Source organism: Halichoerus grypus, chromosome 1 (assembly GCF_964656455.1).
Source record: "Halichoerus grypus chromosome 1, mHalGry1.hap1.1, whole genome shotgun sequence".
NCBI lineage: Eukaryota > Metazoa > Chordata > Mammalia > Carnivora > Phocidae > Halichoerus > Halichoerus grypus.
Genome location: NC_135712.1, coordinates 64890416 through 64907630, shown reverse-complemented (window position 1 = coordinate 64907630; position 17215 = coordinate 64890416). Strand labels below are relative to the sequence as shown.

Sequence of the window (17215 nt, the reverse complement as noted above, 5' to 3'; positions counted from 1 at the left end):
CCTGTGATCTTCAGAGCCTAGATCAATGCCATCTCCCTAGACAGAATTGCTTCTCCATCACTTTCCTGAATCCGTATTCTATTTTTTACCACACTGTTGTTACTGTTCTGTTGCATTTTCCACTGGGGCTGGAGCCAGACAAAAGTTTAGGTATTAAGTAGTACTAGATATGAGCTCTCAAATAACAATCACTGAATAAACAGTTGTCAGAGTGTGTACTCCTTAAGTACAGGGCCTAAGTTTGTTTTATTGACTGCTGTATTCTGGGCACAGAGCACAGTACCTGGCTCATAGTAGATGCTCATTTGTTGAATGACTAAATGAATGAACATGAATCTGTTTCTTCATGAAACTGTGAACTCTTACATTATATTATCCAGCAAATGTTTGTTGAATCAAGGTAATATTAAGAAAGAGAAAGTATTTAATGATTAATAGAAGCTTTATTTAAACAATAATATATAGAGTTATCATTCCCAGACTTAATATGAAATGTTCAATGTTCGATCCAATTTTCCTTCCTGGATAAGTTTTTCTTTCCTATCCTGCAGATAGAAAAAACAAGAAACAAACAAAACAAAACAAAACAAAAAACAAAAAAAAGCTTCATTAGAAACAACACATTTCTGACCTGTGTTCATTGCAACATTATTTACAATAGCCAAGATACAGAAAAACCTGTGTCCATCAATGGATGAGTGGATAAAGACATGGTATATGTATACAATGGAACACTATTCAGCCATTTAAAAAAAAAAAAAAAAAGGAATGAAATCTTGCCATTTCGTAAGTACAATCTTATAGATAAAGAGAACAGACTGGTAGCTGACACAGGCAGGGGGTGGGTGGGGGGCAAAATGGGTGAAGGGGGTCAAAAGGTACAAATTTCCAAATATAAAATAAATAAGTCATGGGGATGTAACGTAAACATGGTGACTACAGTAACAACACCGTATGGAATATTTGAATGTTGCTAGGAGAATTAATCTTAAGTTCTCATTACAAGAAAAAAGACTGTCTTTTGTAACGATGTTAACAGATGTTAACTAAGATTTACTGTGGTGACCATTTTGCAAAATATACAAACAAAAAAGGTACTGGAAAACACAATGTATTTTGGCATAACCCATGGTACAATCTGAAAAACAGGACTAAAATACTCCAAACCTAATTCCAATCCCCCGTTGTCTAAAGCCTAAAGAGTACATGTGAGGAAGCAGCAGTCTGAAGAAATAAGGGACAATGAGAAAACACTCCTTTTTAAAAACATCTTATGCACATGTTGGAAGAATTATATTACCCCACTAAAAAGTGTATGTCAAAAGCAAAATGCAAACACCTTCTGGATTAAGTGTGGCCCATCTTTTTGTTAAGCAGGTAATTTATCAATCAAAATACAGAAGCTAGATGAGTGGGCTCCAGTCTAGATGGCAACACAAGGCCTGCTGGGGGTCTAGTACCAGGGTGGCCTAGTGTCAAAGATAAACTGGGTTTCTCTGTGACCATATGGCCTCTGATGGCAGATTCCCACCACAGGCTGCTTTTGCTTTCCTACTGTTAGCATATTACAAAGTTTTAACATTAATCCACAAAATGTGACCAACATAACTAGAATTCATATAAACAGGGAACACACTAAATGATTTATGTATTCTGCTAATACTTAACCCAAATAAACATCTTTTTAAAAATAATGAACTAAGAAAACTAAATATAAAGGTTTGCAAAGAAATATCGAAAGCTAAGTCAAAATAGGAAAGTTTAACTTCTGTATTAATTTTTTTTTGAGAGAGAGAATGCACACGCATGCGGGGGAGGGGCAGAGGAAGAGGGAGAGAATCTTAAGCAGGCTCCGGCCCAGCGTGGAGCCAGATGTGGGACTCAATCTCACAACCCTGAATTCATGATCTGAGCCGAAATCCAGAGTCCGACACCCAACCGACTGAGCCACCCAAGAGCCCTTAGTGTTAACTTTTTAAAGTTACTTCTGTAGTCTCTTGCTTAATATTCACAGCACAATTCCTTTACATCACCTAAAACACACAGGAAAACTCTTTCAGTCTAAGTTCAAGCCTTAGAAATTTAAACTGACCAACTTATTAAATTCTAGAGCGGCCATTAAATTAAATTTGAAAGACTCAGAGACTATTGTGATTTTTAGCAAAGTATATTTCAATATGAGTTGAAACGATAAAGCAATAAAACCAAACATGTAATTGAAACTTTCTGTTTTAACTCCTGCTGGAAAGGAATAAAGATAAAAGGAGAGAGAAACTAAAGGAAGAGCAGAGGACCAAGGTGGGAGGAGCACTGGTAGCAAATGCCAAGGGAAAGACCTGCATCCAGCACAGGGGAACCTATCACATAGAAACTACACATCAGGTACTTACTCTGTCAGTTTTGAAAACATAAAACCAGAAGAAGAGGGGCCCAATTCCAAACAGAGCTCCTAAGAGCGAGGTCTTGGGAGTGGGTCTGAAATTGGGATAGATGTTTGCTGATCTTGCATAGGTCCAACGAATCAAGGCAGGATCTTCCTAAAATTCAGGAAAACAAAAAGTTATAGGAACTTAAGCAGGGCCACACTGAAACAATCTCATCAAAACTTTTGTGGGGGAGCAGAGGAGATGACTTTTGTGCTCCACTATAGTTAAGGGTACACCCTGAATATTGCTTCAGGGAAGATCTTTCATTTCCAGTATTTGTTGAGTAACTCTCTGATGATCCTATCCTGTTCAAGTCCTTCAGAATTTAAAAGATTCTTGTATCACCCTTCAGCTTTCTATTTACTTAAGATTTAAGAAACCTAATCTTTTTAATCCACCAGAGAAGCCACTTTTTCCCTTTGATTAATTTTTTTTTCTTTTCGGGATTGTTTTGTAGCTTCATTGTCTTTCTTGAATTATGACCAACTAAACCACAGTATTCCCAATGAGAACAGATTTCATATGCTCTATCATGCTTTGTACTTTGTTTCCAGGACCCTTTCTAATGCTACCCCCCGACCCTGCTCTGTCTTTCCAGGCTTCAGATAAATTGCAGGAAGGTGAAGACTAAAGTAGGCCAACTCTGAACTTTAACATTTTTAAGCTGACTTGGCTGGTATTTTATAAGCAAAATTATTACATTTTACACTATTAAAATAATTTGTAGTGAGGACAAGGTTGTTGTTAAAGAAAAATAATCAGACTGTCTTGGTTAAGAAAAAATATTGTCCATTTTAATATATTTATACTAGAACAACTATGTAAGACAGCAAATCTGCCCCAAACACATAATTAAATTTAATTAGCTAAATCCCCAAATGATTTTATAAAATTATTTGCTCTAATTAACTGATACGCAGATTAAAAATAAGCAGATGAAATCAGCTTTAAAACTTTAATACCAAAGGAGAACATTCAAGGTCCTATACACCACCAAGAAGTCATGATGGATAGGATTAAAATAATTAAACTGGATCTTCCACAGATCCGTTTTAAACCAAACTGTTTGCAGAAAACAGTAAAGGTGAAGACACAAGATATAATAGGTTTAAGGGGATGTTTGAGTTCAATACCTGAAAGGATAAACACATCTATTCTTTATCTATCCCTTCTGGTATTAACATATTTGAATTCTCCCAGGACAGAATTCTCAATCTACCAGTCACCTCTCTACATATTTATCTGTCAGATCGGTCTTCCAGAAACAGACATTTCATTTCATAAAAATATCAACAGCCCCATGGCCACAGTTCATTGAACCTGTACTGCTGTTAAGAGAGGTTCCAAAATACACTCCATGGGAGACAGTTCTCCTTGGACACTCCATGTCCAAAGAACCATCAGCAGGATCTGCCATGGTGAACACTCCTTGAAACTGTTTCTTCTTTTGGCTTTCAGGGCACACACCTGCCTGGTTTTCCTCCTAACTCTATGGCCATTCCCTCTTGGTCCCTTTTGCTCTCTTCTTCCGTATCTCTCCAATCTCTTAATATTGGAGCTTAGACTTCACTGGTCTTCTCTATCTACATTCATTCTCTTGATGATCTATCTCCTCCAGTCACATGGTTTTAAATATCCCATCTGTAGGCCGATGACTCCCAAAATTATACCTTCCCAGACCTCTACCCTGAACTCCAGACATAATGTCCAACTACCTGCTCAACACTGTCATGTTGTCTAACAAGAACGTCAAATGTGATGTATCTCAAACTGATTTCCCAATATTCCACTCCCTGCCCTTCTCACATTCTTCTCCATCTTGGTAAAAAGCAACTTCATTCTTCTGATCACTTAGGTCAAAAAACCTTGGAATCATCCTTGACCCTTCTCTCTCTTACACCTCACATCCAATCTGCTAGCAAATCTGGTTGGCTTTACTTTCAATATATACTCAGAACTCACCACTTCTTAACCATCTCCACTGCCAAAATCCTGATAGATTACCTCAGAAGCCTCCTAGTCTCCTTGCTCTCCTTCATAGTGTATTTTCAACTAAGCAACCAGAGAGATGTTAAAATGTAGGGCAGATTACCTACTCAGTAAAAGTCCTTACAACGATTTACAAAGCTTGGTGTGATCTAGTTCCAGGTACTTTTCTGACCTCATCTCTTCCCACTTTGCTCTAAATTTCTCCACTTTAGTCATAATGGTCTCTTCAGTATTTTTGCAACTCACCAGGCACACTTCTGCCTAAGGACCCCTACATCTGCTGTTCCCTCTACCTAAAATGCTACTTTCCCAGAGAGCTGTGTGGCTAGCTCCCTCACCTTACTTCCTTCATGTCACCTTCCAAGGAAGGCCTTCCCTAGGGCTATCTAAAATTTCAGCTCCTACTATATAACACATATCCCTTATCCCTTCCTTGCTTTATTTTTCTTATCCCTTGCCACTAACATGCTAAACAATTTAGTTTTTTAACCTGTTTATTACTTGTCTGCCCCACTGGAAAGAAAGCTCTGCAAGGACAGGAATCTACAGTCACCTCAGCATCTAAAACAGGGCGGGGCCTATAAAAGCAATTACTTATTCACTGAATCAATCATTGGTAAAGATTAGGCAAAGAATTTCCATGTATTGATCATTAAATGATTAAGTGCCAAGCACTCATTTAATTAACAGAACCACCAATGAGGCAGGTATTATTGTCTCTTACATGACAAAATTTAAACTGTCCTAGCGCACAGAACTAGAAAAGAGAAAATCCCGAGTTTAAACTTCAGCCATCTGGCACATCAAACCCTGTGTATGTAAATAACAAATGTCTCCCTCCACACCTTCTTCTCAAGTAAACAAGGTTCTGACATCAAGCCAACTGGTTAGGCAGATGTTTTGGGTTACACAGTTCAAGGTTTAAATTCTGCTCTATCACTTGCTAAGGGAGTATCACTCTATGACCTATTTGTCCTTCCCATATTGTTTTCTCATCTGTAAAATGGGGATAATAACAGGGCCTAACTCTTTGAATACTTGTGACATTTGAATAATAATATTCAGAAAGGGTTTAGATAGTGCCTGCACAATGTAAACTTCCTTCAATTCTCATAACTTCCAAAAAGTCCTACAGAACACCAATGCAACTGCTGGGGAAAGTTTTGGTTGCTTTGTTTTTAATATCATATTTGATATCATATTTAAACAGCTTTTGTACAGAAAATTATTGAAAAGCCCACTCACTAAATAATAATAGCAATGAATCTACTGGTTATATATTAAGTGCCTGCAATGTTATACAAACTATCTCATTTAACCTTACAATGATTCTATAAAGAATGTACTACCTTTCCCATTTAAGATCAGAAAACTAACGTTTAGAGGGGTTAGGCAAACTAAGGTCATCTAGTTTGCCATTATGTTCTGCCTTGGCTTCTGACTTCAAAGACCAAAGTTTCAACTAGCTGCAGAGTTCTGGGGTTTCAAAAGATATAAACTGAAAAACATCACTATATTCCCATCAGGAGAGAGCAGTATTGCTATGAACTGTGAACTGAAAGGTGGAAAACTGCTTTTTAAAAAAATGACACACACAACACGTTTTCTGAACACTCATTACAGCCCAGGCACTGTGTTGGCCAGTCCTGTGCCTTATCTCATTTAATCCTAACATGTATTAACCCCGTTTTTCAGACAGGAAAATCGGGGCTAACCAGCAGAGTTGAGTCACTTTCTCAAGACTACCCAGGTGGGAAGTGATCAAGCCGGGACTCAAACCCAGCCCGGTGTGAATTCAGAACCGTCCTCTTGACCACCAAGCTCTCCGCCCAAGGTCAAAGGGCTAGTGGGTGGGCCTGCTCTCTCGACCTGGAAGAGGGCCAAAGTCTAAAATACTGATCGGGAACGGTGGCCGCCCCTCTGCGTGGCCTCCCTTGGCCGGTCTGGGCTGCCCGGCCGGGGATGGGGGACCGCCCGGACTCAGGCCCTCGATTCCCGCCCGGCCGGCCCACGACTCACGATGAGCCCCTGGCGGCTGGGGTCGTTGTACTGAAGCAGATACTCCCGTTTAAGCCGGGATCTTATGGCCAACCGCTCGGCTTCCGCCTTCCGGGCTTCCGGAGATACGTTGTATTCGGCTGGGTCGAGGGTAGAGGGTAGGGTAGCCAGACGCGACGGCTCGTACTTGGGGAACGACATCTTGACAATCCGGGACACAATTGCGCCTGCGCGACTCCGAGGCCCGCCCCCCGGCCTTCATCCTGAGGAAGTGCGCTTGCGCGTTAGCGGAAGGTAGGCAATAAGAATTTGCCCAGGAGCTCCGCTTCTTTCCTCAACCTTCCTCACCGTCCTGGGCCCCCGAATAGCGATCTGCGCATGCACAGTGTGCTTCCCTTAACCTTTCGACCCCATCCCGCTTCCTGCTTTTAGCTACCTACAATCTATTGCTTGTTGCTTCTTCCTAGCAGCCTTACATATTTCTAGGGACATAGCAGAGCTTTATTTTGTGAAGTTGAGCTGTGTGAGACTGGCAGCACAGGAAATGGGACCGGCTGTAGCTAGAACCCTGTTTCAGTGTGAGTCCCTCCAAGGTGTGTGACTTTAGACAAGTCATTTAACGTCTCTGAGTTTCCTCTTGCTCATTCTGGATAATGACCCCTATTCTGTCCACCTACCAAACCTTTAGTGAAGATTAAGTAAGATAATAAATAGGTGCCAAAGTGCTTTGCAAAACAGTGCCCGAACCAAGAAAAAGCATAAGCTTTTTTGTACGTTACCACATTAGATTGGTACAGCGTAAGTAGCGGCGTGTTTTTCATAGGCACGAAATAATGTTTAATAGGAGAATGATGTTTTTTTTTAAGATTTTATTTATTTATTTGACAGAGAGAGACACAACGAGAGAGGAAACACAAGCAGGGGGAGTGGGAGAGGGAGAAGCAGGCTTCCCGCAGAGCAGGGAGCCCGATGCGGGGCTCGATCCCAGGAACCTGGGATCATGATCCCAGCGGAAGGCAGACGCTTAAAGACTGAGCCACCCAGGTGCCCCGGAAAATGACGTTATAAGAGAAATGTTGCCTACCTGACTGTAGTAAGTTATTAACAAATGAAGTACTGAATAAAGCTCCTGAAGAAACAGTATTTAATTAAAATACTAAAACCTCTTACCTAAAATCCTTAGCACTCTTGGGTGCTAAGAAGGAAAATCATCCTTAGTTGATACTCTTATGCATAGGGGCATTGCATCTTAATGTGAAAGATGATTTGGGGGAAAAAAGGGGGGGCTACTGGGAAAGAAACCTTCATGCATACTGTCCTTCTCTCCCACTATCACGAAGGGGGAAGAAGCAACTTCAAGTTGAAGGGCAGGGTCTGTGGGTACCAGTAAGACACTCCTCAGGAGGAAACATGTAAACAATATTTCCATAACTCAGGCAAGGAAAGCTGGATCAAAAGAGAGCTTCAGCTTGGATGCAATGTCTGGGGATATAGAGGTATGTTGGGAAATGGTTGCTAGGCAGAGAAGGGACCTAGAAAGTGCTGGCATTTGAAGTGATGAGCAGCACTGCTGTCAAATTTATTCAACATTGTAATACTGTTTTTAAAATATTTATTAAGCACCCGCTGGGTGAAGCATTCTGCACACTAGTCAATCTTAGTCAATCTCCTAGGCTCAGTGGGGGAAATGCAGAAGAAATGAAGGACGTGGTATTTGTCTTTGAGGAGCTGACAGTACAGGCAGTACAGAAAGAACAGACAAGATATGGTAGTATTTGCAAAGCAGTTTAATGTCCAAATGAATATAGAGCAAAATGGGCTCATGAGAATGTAGGCTGAGGGAATGTAGAAAAAAGAAATTTGAAACATATCACTTAGAGTCAATTTTAAAGAAGGAGAAAAAAAAGTTTTGGTTTTTTTCAAAGGTGTTTTAAAATACCATAAAACAAAATGAAATGCAGGAGCAGGTTGTAAATTCTAAAGACAATCTTGATAAAGTTTCAAAAACCTTTTGTTTACAGATTAGACACTGATCTGGGAAGAAGGGCATGCAAAAAGGATAAAAGAAAGAAGAAAGGAGTGCAATGACTACAGATGACAAAGTTTTAAAAAGACTTGGTAAAGTGAAGAGAGAGGGAGAGAAAGAGAGAGAATGACAGAGAGAATAAACTACATCATTTCCCTTTGGATTAGTTAAGGTGTTTGTTCCCACATTTGCTTGATTATCATAAGGATCCCTTAAGATGATTTTGTCAAAAAGATGGAGTCCTAAGTTCTGTTCTGCTCTTGAAGATTCAGAACTGATCTGGCAGGGGCACCCAAAAGACTAATTTTTAGTTTCCTGAAGGCATTCTTCTACTATTGTGTGTTTGGGAAACGTAAAGATGACTACAAGAGGTCTTCCTTTCCCTCTTCCTTTTTCCAGGAAAGGTCCTCCCAGAGTGAATCTATGTAAGAGGGAGACCTAGATTCCATAATGAAAGAAAAAGACTTGATTGAGACTTTATCTTGAAATAATGCAATCAAAAAATTATGAAAATGAATTTATCTTATATTTAACGTTTAAGGTTACAGTTACAATGTTGTGCTAATTCTGATAAATCAAGTGTTAATTTGTGGACATGGTTATTTTCATATAGCTCATTATCCTTCACTTTGCATTTGATTTCTGCAGCAGGGTCATATTTGCAGAAATGTTGGAGGGCTTTATCCAGTTTTTCCAAGGTCCTTTCTTAATCCTTTGAAACTAAATTGTTTCCTTTTGAAGCATTGATGTCATCATCATTCTTATTGGTTGTCTTTTTTTCCTTTGTTATCTGGTCCAACTCTGAGCTCCTCCTTTTATTAGTCACTTTGCATGTGGATCCAGCAGTTCACCAACATCACTTTCATCAATTTTATGGAAGTCCACATCTTTTGCAAGATTTGCGATAAATTTCTATTGTTTTTGAGGACTAGATATTTCCAAATGGATGACTAAGACTTTGATAGGAGTGGATGTAGGCATTAGGGTTAGCAGATGGAACAATTTCAGTGGAAAACAATTTCACAAGTGGTCATTTCACCAAAGAACGTTTCGTGTTTTGAAGACTTTTACTTTTCTTAATAGAATTTGTCAGAATTTATTGGGACATGGATTACAAGGACTAAGTATATGTATTTGACTGTATTTGTGTTTGTATTTAACCTGTATTTGACTGGGAGAGGGAGGATAAAGTGGTAAAGTGGAGAAGGAGAGAAATGCAAATATGCCGGGGTAGTCAGGTTATAAGAATGGGACAGGATTTCAGGGAACAGAAGATGGACAGGTGAATACAGAAACTGTCAGAGGCAGGTAAGTTCCTGCTTATGAAGAGCATTCCTTCTCTTAATTGGGTAGGATCATAGGTAAATTTGTGAATAAACCCAATGCCCAGAGATTTAACTAATCAGTGATTAACAGCAGCTGACATTTAGTGAGCATTTTCCTTTATTCTTGTTTTTAAAAATCTTAACATTGAATATCAGCAAAGGATATGCTGTCAAACTAATGCAGGGTCCCTTCCTTACATGAGCCCTCTCAAGAACCCTGGGAAGGGCCCTAGAAATGTGCTCACATGGCCATTCTGTTTTTGTAAAATTAGAAAAAGTAAGATACTTAAATCACAGTTACCTAAGACTGTTGTGTCTCTCCTCTCTGACTTCCTTCCCTTCTATCACATTTTCCCTCCTGTTAGGTGGATCACAGTGGCCTGAGGCATTTGGGGGATCCAGCAAATGAAAATTTGAATTTAGTGGGATATATTTATTTGATTCACATCAATTTCAAGTGGAATTAAATTACTGCTAGCCATCCAGGTGCAGGATTGGCTTCCAGGGTTATTGTCAACTCCCAGTGTGCCATGAAGGTGCAGGATCAGAGTTTGTGTTTTGATATGAACTTGTCCTGTGAATCTTGGCCCTGGAAATACACAGGTAAAGGAGGAGAAATAAGGTTTAAAATATACAGAACCAGAAGCTAATCTGTGGGAGATTCTTCCAGTCATCACTGGTATTTTTTCTTAAAGAAGCACCTCCTTCCCACCCCCACCCCCAGCTCACCCCACCCCCCAAATTATGTAGGCTTCAAGTCCCATCAAACCCTGATCTTCCTGTTTATCAATCTTGTTAAGACTGCAAGGAAGAGACACAAAGTGCTATGTGAATTAATTTAATTGCAAGGAGATCTAAAAACACGGGGTAGATAGGAAAGTCATCTCTCATTTGGTTATGTAGCCACCCTGGGGATTTATCTTCCAAAATTGAAATAAACAACAGTTCCAAGGGAGAATAAGAACAATATTTTAGAGCTTCAGTGTCCCACCTAAGCTCAAGTAAACCACTTTCTCTTTGTTTACCTAGCATTTACTATTCCTCCAAAAGAGGGTATTATTGAGTCAGTTTGACAGTATTCAGTCTAGATTGCCTGAAAGCACCACATGGGAGATTGGCTTTCACTGTATCCAACTTATCTGCAGCTTTGTTGATCTGGACATTGTCCAAATCAGTCACGAATAAGATTACACGACTGTTTTTACCCAATAGATGCACTTAAGTCACAGAAGCTTATCATATTTAGAGAAGACTCACATAGAACTACTTGCTTCCGAAGTGGTATATCCAGCAGGCACATTAAGACTACACAGCCTGTCCATTACAAACATACATCACTTTCTATCTGTTTCTACTATAGCTTTATAATAAGTCTTGGTATTTCAAGGGTGCAAATGTCTCCATCTTATTATAGTTCAAAATTGTCTTAGCTACTTTTGTTCCTCTTCTTTTTCAGATGAATTTAGTATTAAGCTATTAAATTCCATGAAAAAAAATCTATTGGGATTTTGAATGGAACTGCACTAAATGTATAGCTTGATTTGAGGAGAACAGATATTTTTAAAATATTGCATCTTCCCATCTGTGATCTGTTAGTCAGGTCCTTTATGCCGTTGGATCATGTTTCGTCATTTTCTCCGTAAGGAATTCTCACCTCCTCTATTAGGTTAATTCTGCTACATTATAGATTCCATTGCTATTGTTAATTGTTTCTTTTCCTTTTTTTTTTTTTTTTAAAGATTTTATTTATTTATTTGAGAGAGAGAGAATGAGAGAGAGCACATGAGAGGGGGGAGGGTCAGAGGGAGAAGCAGACTCCCTGCCGAGCAGGGAGCCCGATGCGGGACTCGATCCAGGGACTCCAGGATCATGACCTGAGCCAAAGGCAGTCGCTTAACCAACTGAGCCACCCAGGCGCCCTGTTTCTTTTCCTATTACGTTTTCTAAGTGGTTATTACTGGTGTGTAGTAATATTACTGATTTTTATATACTGATCTTGGAACCAGTATCCTTGTTGAACTTTTTATTAGTTCTATTGGCTTTTCCATTCATTCCTTTGGATTGTTCTATGGAGTTGGTCAGACCTTGTGAAAATAGCAATCTTGCCTTTTCTTTTCCAAATCTTGTACTTGTTTCTCTCTCTTAATGCTTAGCTAGGACCTACAGTACAATGTTTTATAAGAGTAGAAAGAGTCTCCTATCTTATTCCCAGCTTTACCAGGAAATCTGTGCACCACTGAATGTTTGCTGTAGAATTTGGTAGAAGCCCTTTATCAGGTTAAGAAAATTCTCTTATATTCCTTGCCAAAAGTGGTTTTTTAATCATGGATGAGTGATAATTGATCAAATACTAATTCTACATTTTTGTTATACAGTCATATGGTTTTTCTGTTGATCTATTTAAAACACGGAAAACCATAGTAGGTTGTTCTCATGTGGAATTCTGAATTACATTAATTAATTCTGGAATTACATTCTGAAATTGACTCTTTCATGGCATGATATGTTTTTTAATATACTGATTAAATAATTAAGTTGAATTAAATTTATTAGCATTTTATTTAGAATTTTAGCATTTAAGTTCATAGATGAATTGGCTCTATAATTGTCTTTTTCTTATTTTGTTCTTGTATAGTTTTGGTAGTATATTTACATGAAATGAATTGGATAGATTTCCTTTTTTTTTTTTTTTTAATTCTCCAAAATGGTTTGTTCAAGACAGGAACTATATATTCCCTGAAGACTCTCTAAATTATCTTTTAAAACTGTCTGGGTCTTCCTTTTTATTCTCAGGGGAGACTTTTGGCTATCAATTCAATTTCTGTAATGGTTTTGGGTTTTGTCAGGTTTTCTATCTCCTCTGGAATGCATTTTGGTAATTTAAACTTTCTTAAGTATCTTGTTTGAAGCTTATTGCTATAGAGTTTCTAATCTCATCTTATGATTTTTTTTCAGTCTCCACTGTCTTTATAATTATATAATCCTCTTTTTGTTTCTAATATTGTTTGTTTGTTTTCATGCCCTCCTTAATCCCCATCCCCTATTTCCCCTATCCCCCACCTAACCCCCCTCTGGTAACCATCAGTTTGTTCTCTATAGTTAAAAATCTGCTTCTTGGTTTGTCTCTCTCTCTCTCTTATTTTTTTCCTTTGCTTGTTTTGTTTCTTAAATTCTACATATGACTGAGATCATATGGTGTTTGTCTTCCTATGGCTGACTTATTTCACTCAGCGTTATACTCTTTAGCTCTGTCCATGTTGCTGCAAATGTCAAGATTTCATTCTTTCTTATGGCTGAATAATTTCCATCTTCTTTATCCATTCATCTACCAAAGCACACTTGGGCTGCTTCCATAGTTTGGCTGTTATAGATAATGTAGATAATGTTGCTATAAACATAGGGGTGCATGTATCCCTTTGAATTAGTCTTTTTGTATTTTGGGGGGTAAATACCCAGTAGTACGATTCCTGGATTGTAGGTAGTTATATTTTTAATTTTTTGAGGAAACCCCATACAGTTTTCCACAATGGCTGCACCAATTGTTTATTTATTGCTTCTTTTTTTCTTCATCCATCCTGCTAGAGGTTTGTCTACCTTGTCTTTTCAGAGAGCCTGCTTTTTATTTTTTCATCTCTAATCAAGTTTTCCTCTTATACTTCTTTTATTTTTCTTGAGATTACTCTAATGTTCTTTTTCCAGTTTCTTAAGCAGAATACTTACCTCATTCATTTTCATTTTTATGCATATAATTATGTACATTTCATTTTAGCTACATATCCATAGGTTTTTATTAGTATTTTCATTGTCATGTAGTTCCTAGTATTTCATTATTTCTATTATGTTTTTTCCTTAATTCATAAGTTATTTAGAAATGCGGTTTTCACTTTCCAAATATTGTTTTGTTTTGTCTATTTTTTATTGTTAATTTCTAATGTAATTGCATTATTGTGTAATATTAGTCCTTTGAAATTTGCTGAGACTTTTTTTTAAGATTTTATTTATTTATTTGACACAGAGAGAGAGAGAGCACCAGCAGGGGGAGCAGTAGGCAGAGGGGGAAGAAAAAGGCTCCCCTCCCCACTGAGCAAGGAGCCTGATGTGGGGCTCAATCCCTGGGATCATGACCTGAGCCAAAGGCAGACCACACGCTTAACTGACTGAGCCACCCACGCGCCCCTTGCTGAGACTTTCTTTGGGACTTAATATATGGTCAGTTTTTGTTTGTTTGTTTTTTTGTTTCTTAACAAACCATTTTTTTGAAATTTAGCATACATATAGAAAGAAAAATGCACAAATCATACATATGCTGTTCAATAAGTTATTACAAAGTGAACAAAGCCTTGTAATCATACATAGTCATTTTTATAACAGTTCCATGTGAGCCTAAAAAGAATGGATACTCTATAATCATTGAGTGCAAGGTTAGATCAAGTTTGTTAATTATGTGGTTTAGGTCTCTTATATCTTTATTCACCAGTGTGCCCTTGATCTATTTCCAATATAGAAGTGCATATAATTTCCCAGTGCCATTGTGGTTTGTTCATTTCTCCTTGAGCAAGATTAGAATACACAGGGTGAATTGAAGGTGATATGGAAACATCTTAATGTGCATGCATCTGTGAGTTGTTTTTACCAAAAGACAAAGCAACTCATACATAATGGTTTGCTCATTCCATCCATTTAGTGTGCTGTATACAAACCAACCAGGGAGAAAAGATTTCTGCTTAAAATATACAGTACACTTAGAAACACATCTGTCATGTAGACATATCCAAAAGCTTATGAATATTACATTTTGCATTTCTCTCCTTCAGAGACAGTGTTTTCATCCTAGTCTTAGCATATATATCTGTTCTTATTACTAAAGTCACTTACATAAGGACTTATTTGTACTTGAAAGGAACAATAAGTTTCCTACAGAGTGTAAGGTGACATTTTCTTGCAGGTTGTCAATTTAACATAAAAGAGGGTTGATCCTCTTAGCTGAGGCTATGTCATGCTTTCTTCTGTGGTATTAAGTGCTGCCCTATCATTATCTTTTGCTTGGGGAGAGCGATAGCCTCCTGGTTGGTTTTCTTACCTACATCCACCTTTACCATACTCCCATTTCTTTACCATACAGCAGCTAGAGTGAACTTTTATTTTTTTTAAAGATTTATTTATTTATTTTAGAGAAAGAGTGAGAGTGTGCGCACATGTGCAGGAGTAGGGGAAGAGCAGAGGAAGAGAATCTTCATGCAGCTCCCCACTGACCCCTGAGTCCCGACGTGGGCCTCTGGACAGGGCTCCATCTCATGACCCATGAGATCACGACCTGAGCTGAAACCAGGAGTCCAACACTTAACCAACTGAGTCATCCAGGAGCCCCTAGAGTGATCTTTTAAAATATACATTATCCTAGCACCCCCATTTAAACCCTTACATGACTTCAAGACCCACTAAGGTCCGCTTCCTGCCTTTTCAGCTGCGTTTGGCTCCATGCTCCCCTTCACTGTCTGTGCTCCAGCCACACTGGCCTCTCCTCACTTCCTTCCTTCCACAGGGCCTTTGCACTTACTCTTCATTCTGCCTTAAATATTACACACTCTACTCCTATTCATCCTTCAGAACTCATGCAATTCTATAGCCCCTTAACTAACCCACAAGGTCAAATCCCTCTACAAGCTTTTGTAGCATTGTAGACCTCTCTAATTACACTAATTACAATTACAATCCTAATTTTACATTTTTTGTTATTTAGTTAATCTCTGCACCACCACCACCACCCCGCCCCCAAGAATGCAGTCTCTTTGAAGGCCAGGCCACAGCAAGCTGGACTCATCCTGCATCCCATCAGGGGCACACTGCCTGGCACATCACAGCAGTGGTGACAGGCTAAATGATGAGTTGCCTTTCTTCACTTTAAAGTGAGTATATTGGGGCGACTGGGTGGCTCAGTCGTTAAGGGTCCTGGGATCGAGCCCCACATCAGGCTCCCTGCTCAGCGGGAAGCCTGCTTCTCCCTCTCCCACTCCCCCTGCTTGTGTTCCCTCTCTCGCTGTCTCTCTCTCTGTGTCAAATAAATAAATAAATCTAAAAAACAATAAATAAAGTGAGTATATTAACCAAATATACCTTCATCCCTCTTGCTGCCCCTGGTTTCATCCCCTGCTTACTTCCAGCCATACTCCATACTCACCCCTCCTCCACTTTTCACTCCCCTCCCTCTGTGAATTAAAAACTCAAGCCCAAAAGCATTGTGAGTAATGTAGCTTTGTACTGAAGATTTTGTGTGGTTCCAGAGGAGGGAGTACATTACAAAGTAAAAGGCCCTAACAATGCCCTTTTAACATCTCTGCTTCCCCCCAGCCTTGTCCCTACAGCAGCTGGAACTGTCGTACACCTCTTCCTTTGCTCCCCTGGCAAGTGTGCTCTGGGAACCCCTCCAGCCAAGCTGCGTCCTCCTCCACCTGCTTCCAAGTCTATACTCAGCAGAACGAAGTGCGGCCATAGGCCAAGCCGTGACTCCTGGGTCCTTAGTTCATAGGGCCACTTGCATTTATAAAAATTTGGAACAGAAAGCGTTGACCTTTTATTCATCTTTTCCTTTGCTTGCTGATAGTCTTCGCTCCATCAGTGCCATCCGTGCCTGCCCTCCCTGCTGTCTGTGGCTGACTGACATCTTATATCCGTCAAGGTCCATTTCAATCGCCCTACCTTCTGGAAACCTTTCCATAAGACCCTTAAGTTGAGGCGATTTTTTTCCTCCCTAAATATGCACACTACTTCTTTTATTCTTCTTGGTATTACAGGCAATCCTAGGATTATTTTTTTTCTCCCTCTCCTTTAAGAGCAACTTCTATTTCTTACTCTACATGTCTCCTGAAGAGTCTGGCTCAGGACTCTGCATTGCAGGCTCCAGTGTTGGTTGAATTACAATAAAACATTTTGTATTTGTTTTCTTAGGTTTTGGTAAAAGCCTCTTTCAGAAAGTTACTGATATCTAATATTTCAATTTCAGAGTCAGTGAGCAGAAACTAGTCCCCCCCCCCCCCCGCCGACCGCCGGAAGAAACTCTGTACAAATTGTAGATGAAAGTGGGATAGCTTTTGGTTTAACAGGTTTGGAGAGAAGGTCTCTATCCAGGTAAAAGATACTATTGACATTTTTGCCTGGGTTGACTCTGGCTTTCTAAAATGAAGCAACATTCTGGCCCCTGAAAGACTATCAGGGCCCCTGAGAGAGTCTGACTCGTATGACTTTTTAAAAATGCCAAGGAAATGACTAAGTAAAAATGTTGGCATATGGGGTGCCTGGGTGGGCTCAGTAAGTTAAGCATCTCCCTTCAGCTCAGGTCATGATCCCAGAGTCCTGGGATCGAGTCCCGTATCAGGCTCCCTGCTTGGCGAGGAGCCTGCTTCTCCCTCTCCCACTCCCCCTGCTTGCGTTCTCTTTCTCCCTCTCAAGTAAAT

At 39.4% G+C, this 17215-nt stretch overlaps 1 protein-coding gene and 1 long non-coding RNA gene across 4 annotated transcripts; one reads left to right on the top strand and one right to left on the bottom strand.

Moving 5' to 3' along the window:
- Positions 1-423: 423 nt before the first annotated feature.
- On the bottom strand, positions 424-6669 carry NDUFB4 (NADH:ubiquinone oxidoreductase subunit B4). The gene is made up of 3 exons (XM_036111739.2): positions 6435-6669; positions 2391-2537; positions 424-545 (listed from the first exon to the last, which is right to left on the bottom strand). Exons 1-3 carry the CDS (start codon positions 6612-6614, stop codon positions 483-485), a joined length of 390 nt encoding a protein of 129 aa, XP_035967632.1. The 5' UTR covers positions 6615-6669; the 3' UTR covers positions 424-482.
- On the top strand, positions 6633-16324 carry LOC118547972 (uncharacterized). Of its 3 annotated transcripts, none has more exons than XR_013445440.1 (3): positions 6633-6707; positions 15505-15670; positions 16113-16324. It is a non-coding gene; the product is annotated as an uncharacterized LOC118547972 (long non-coding RNA). The 3 variants fall into 3 exon arrangements; XR_004923364.2 differs by lacking the exon at positions 6633-6707 and adding an exon at positions 7760-7909; XR_013445442.1 differs by lacking the exon at positions 6633-6707 and adding an exon at positions 13749-13973.
- Positions 16325-17215: the final 891 nt, after the last annotated feature.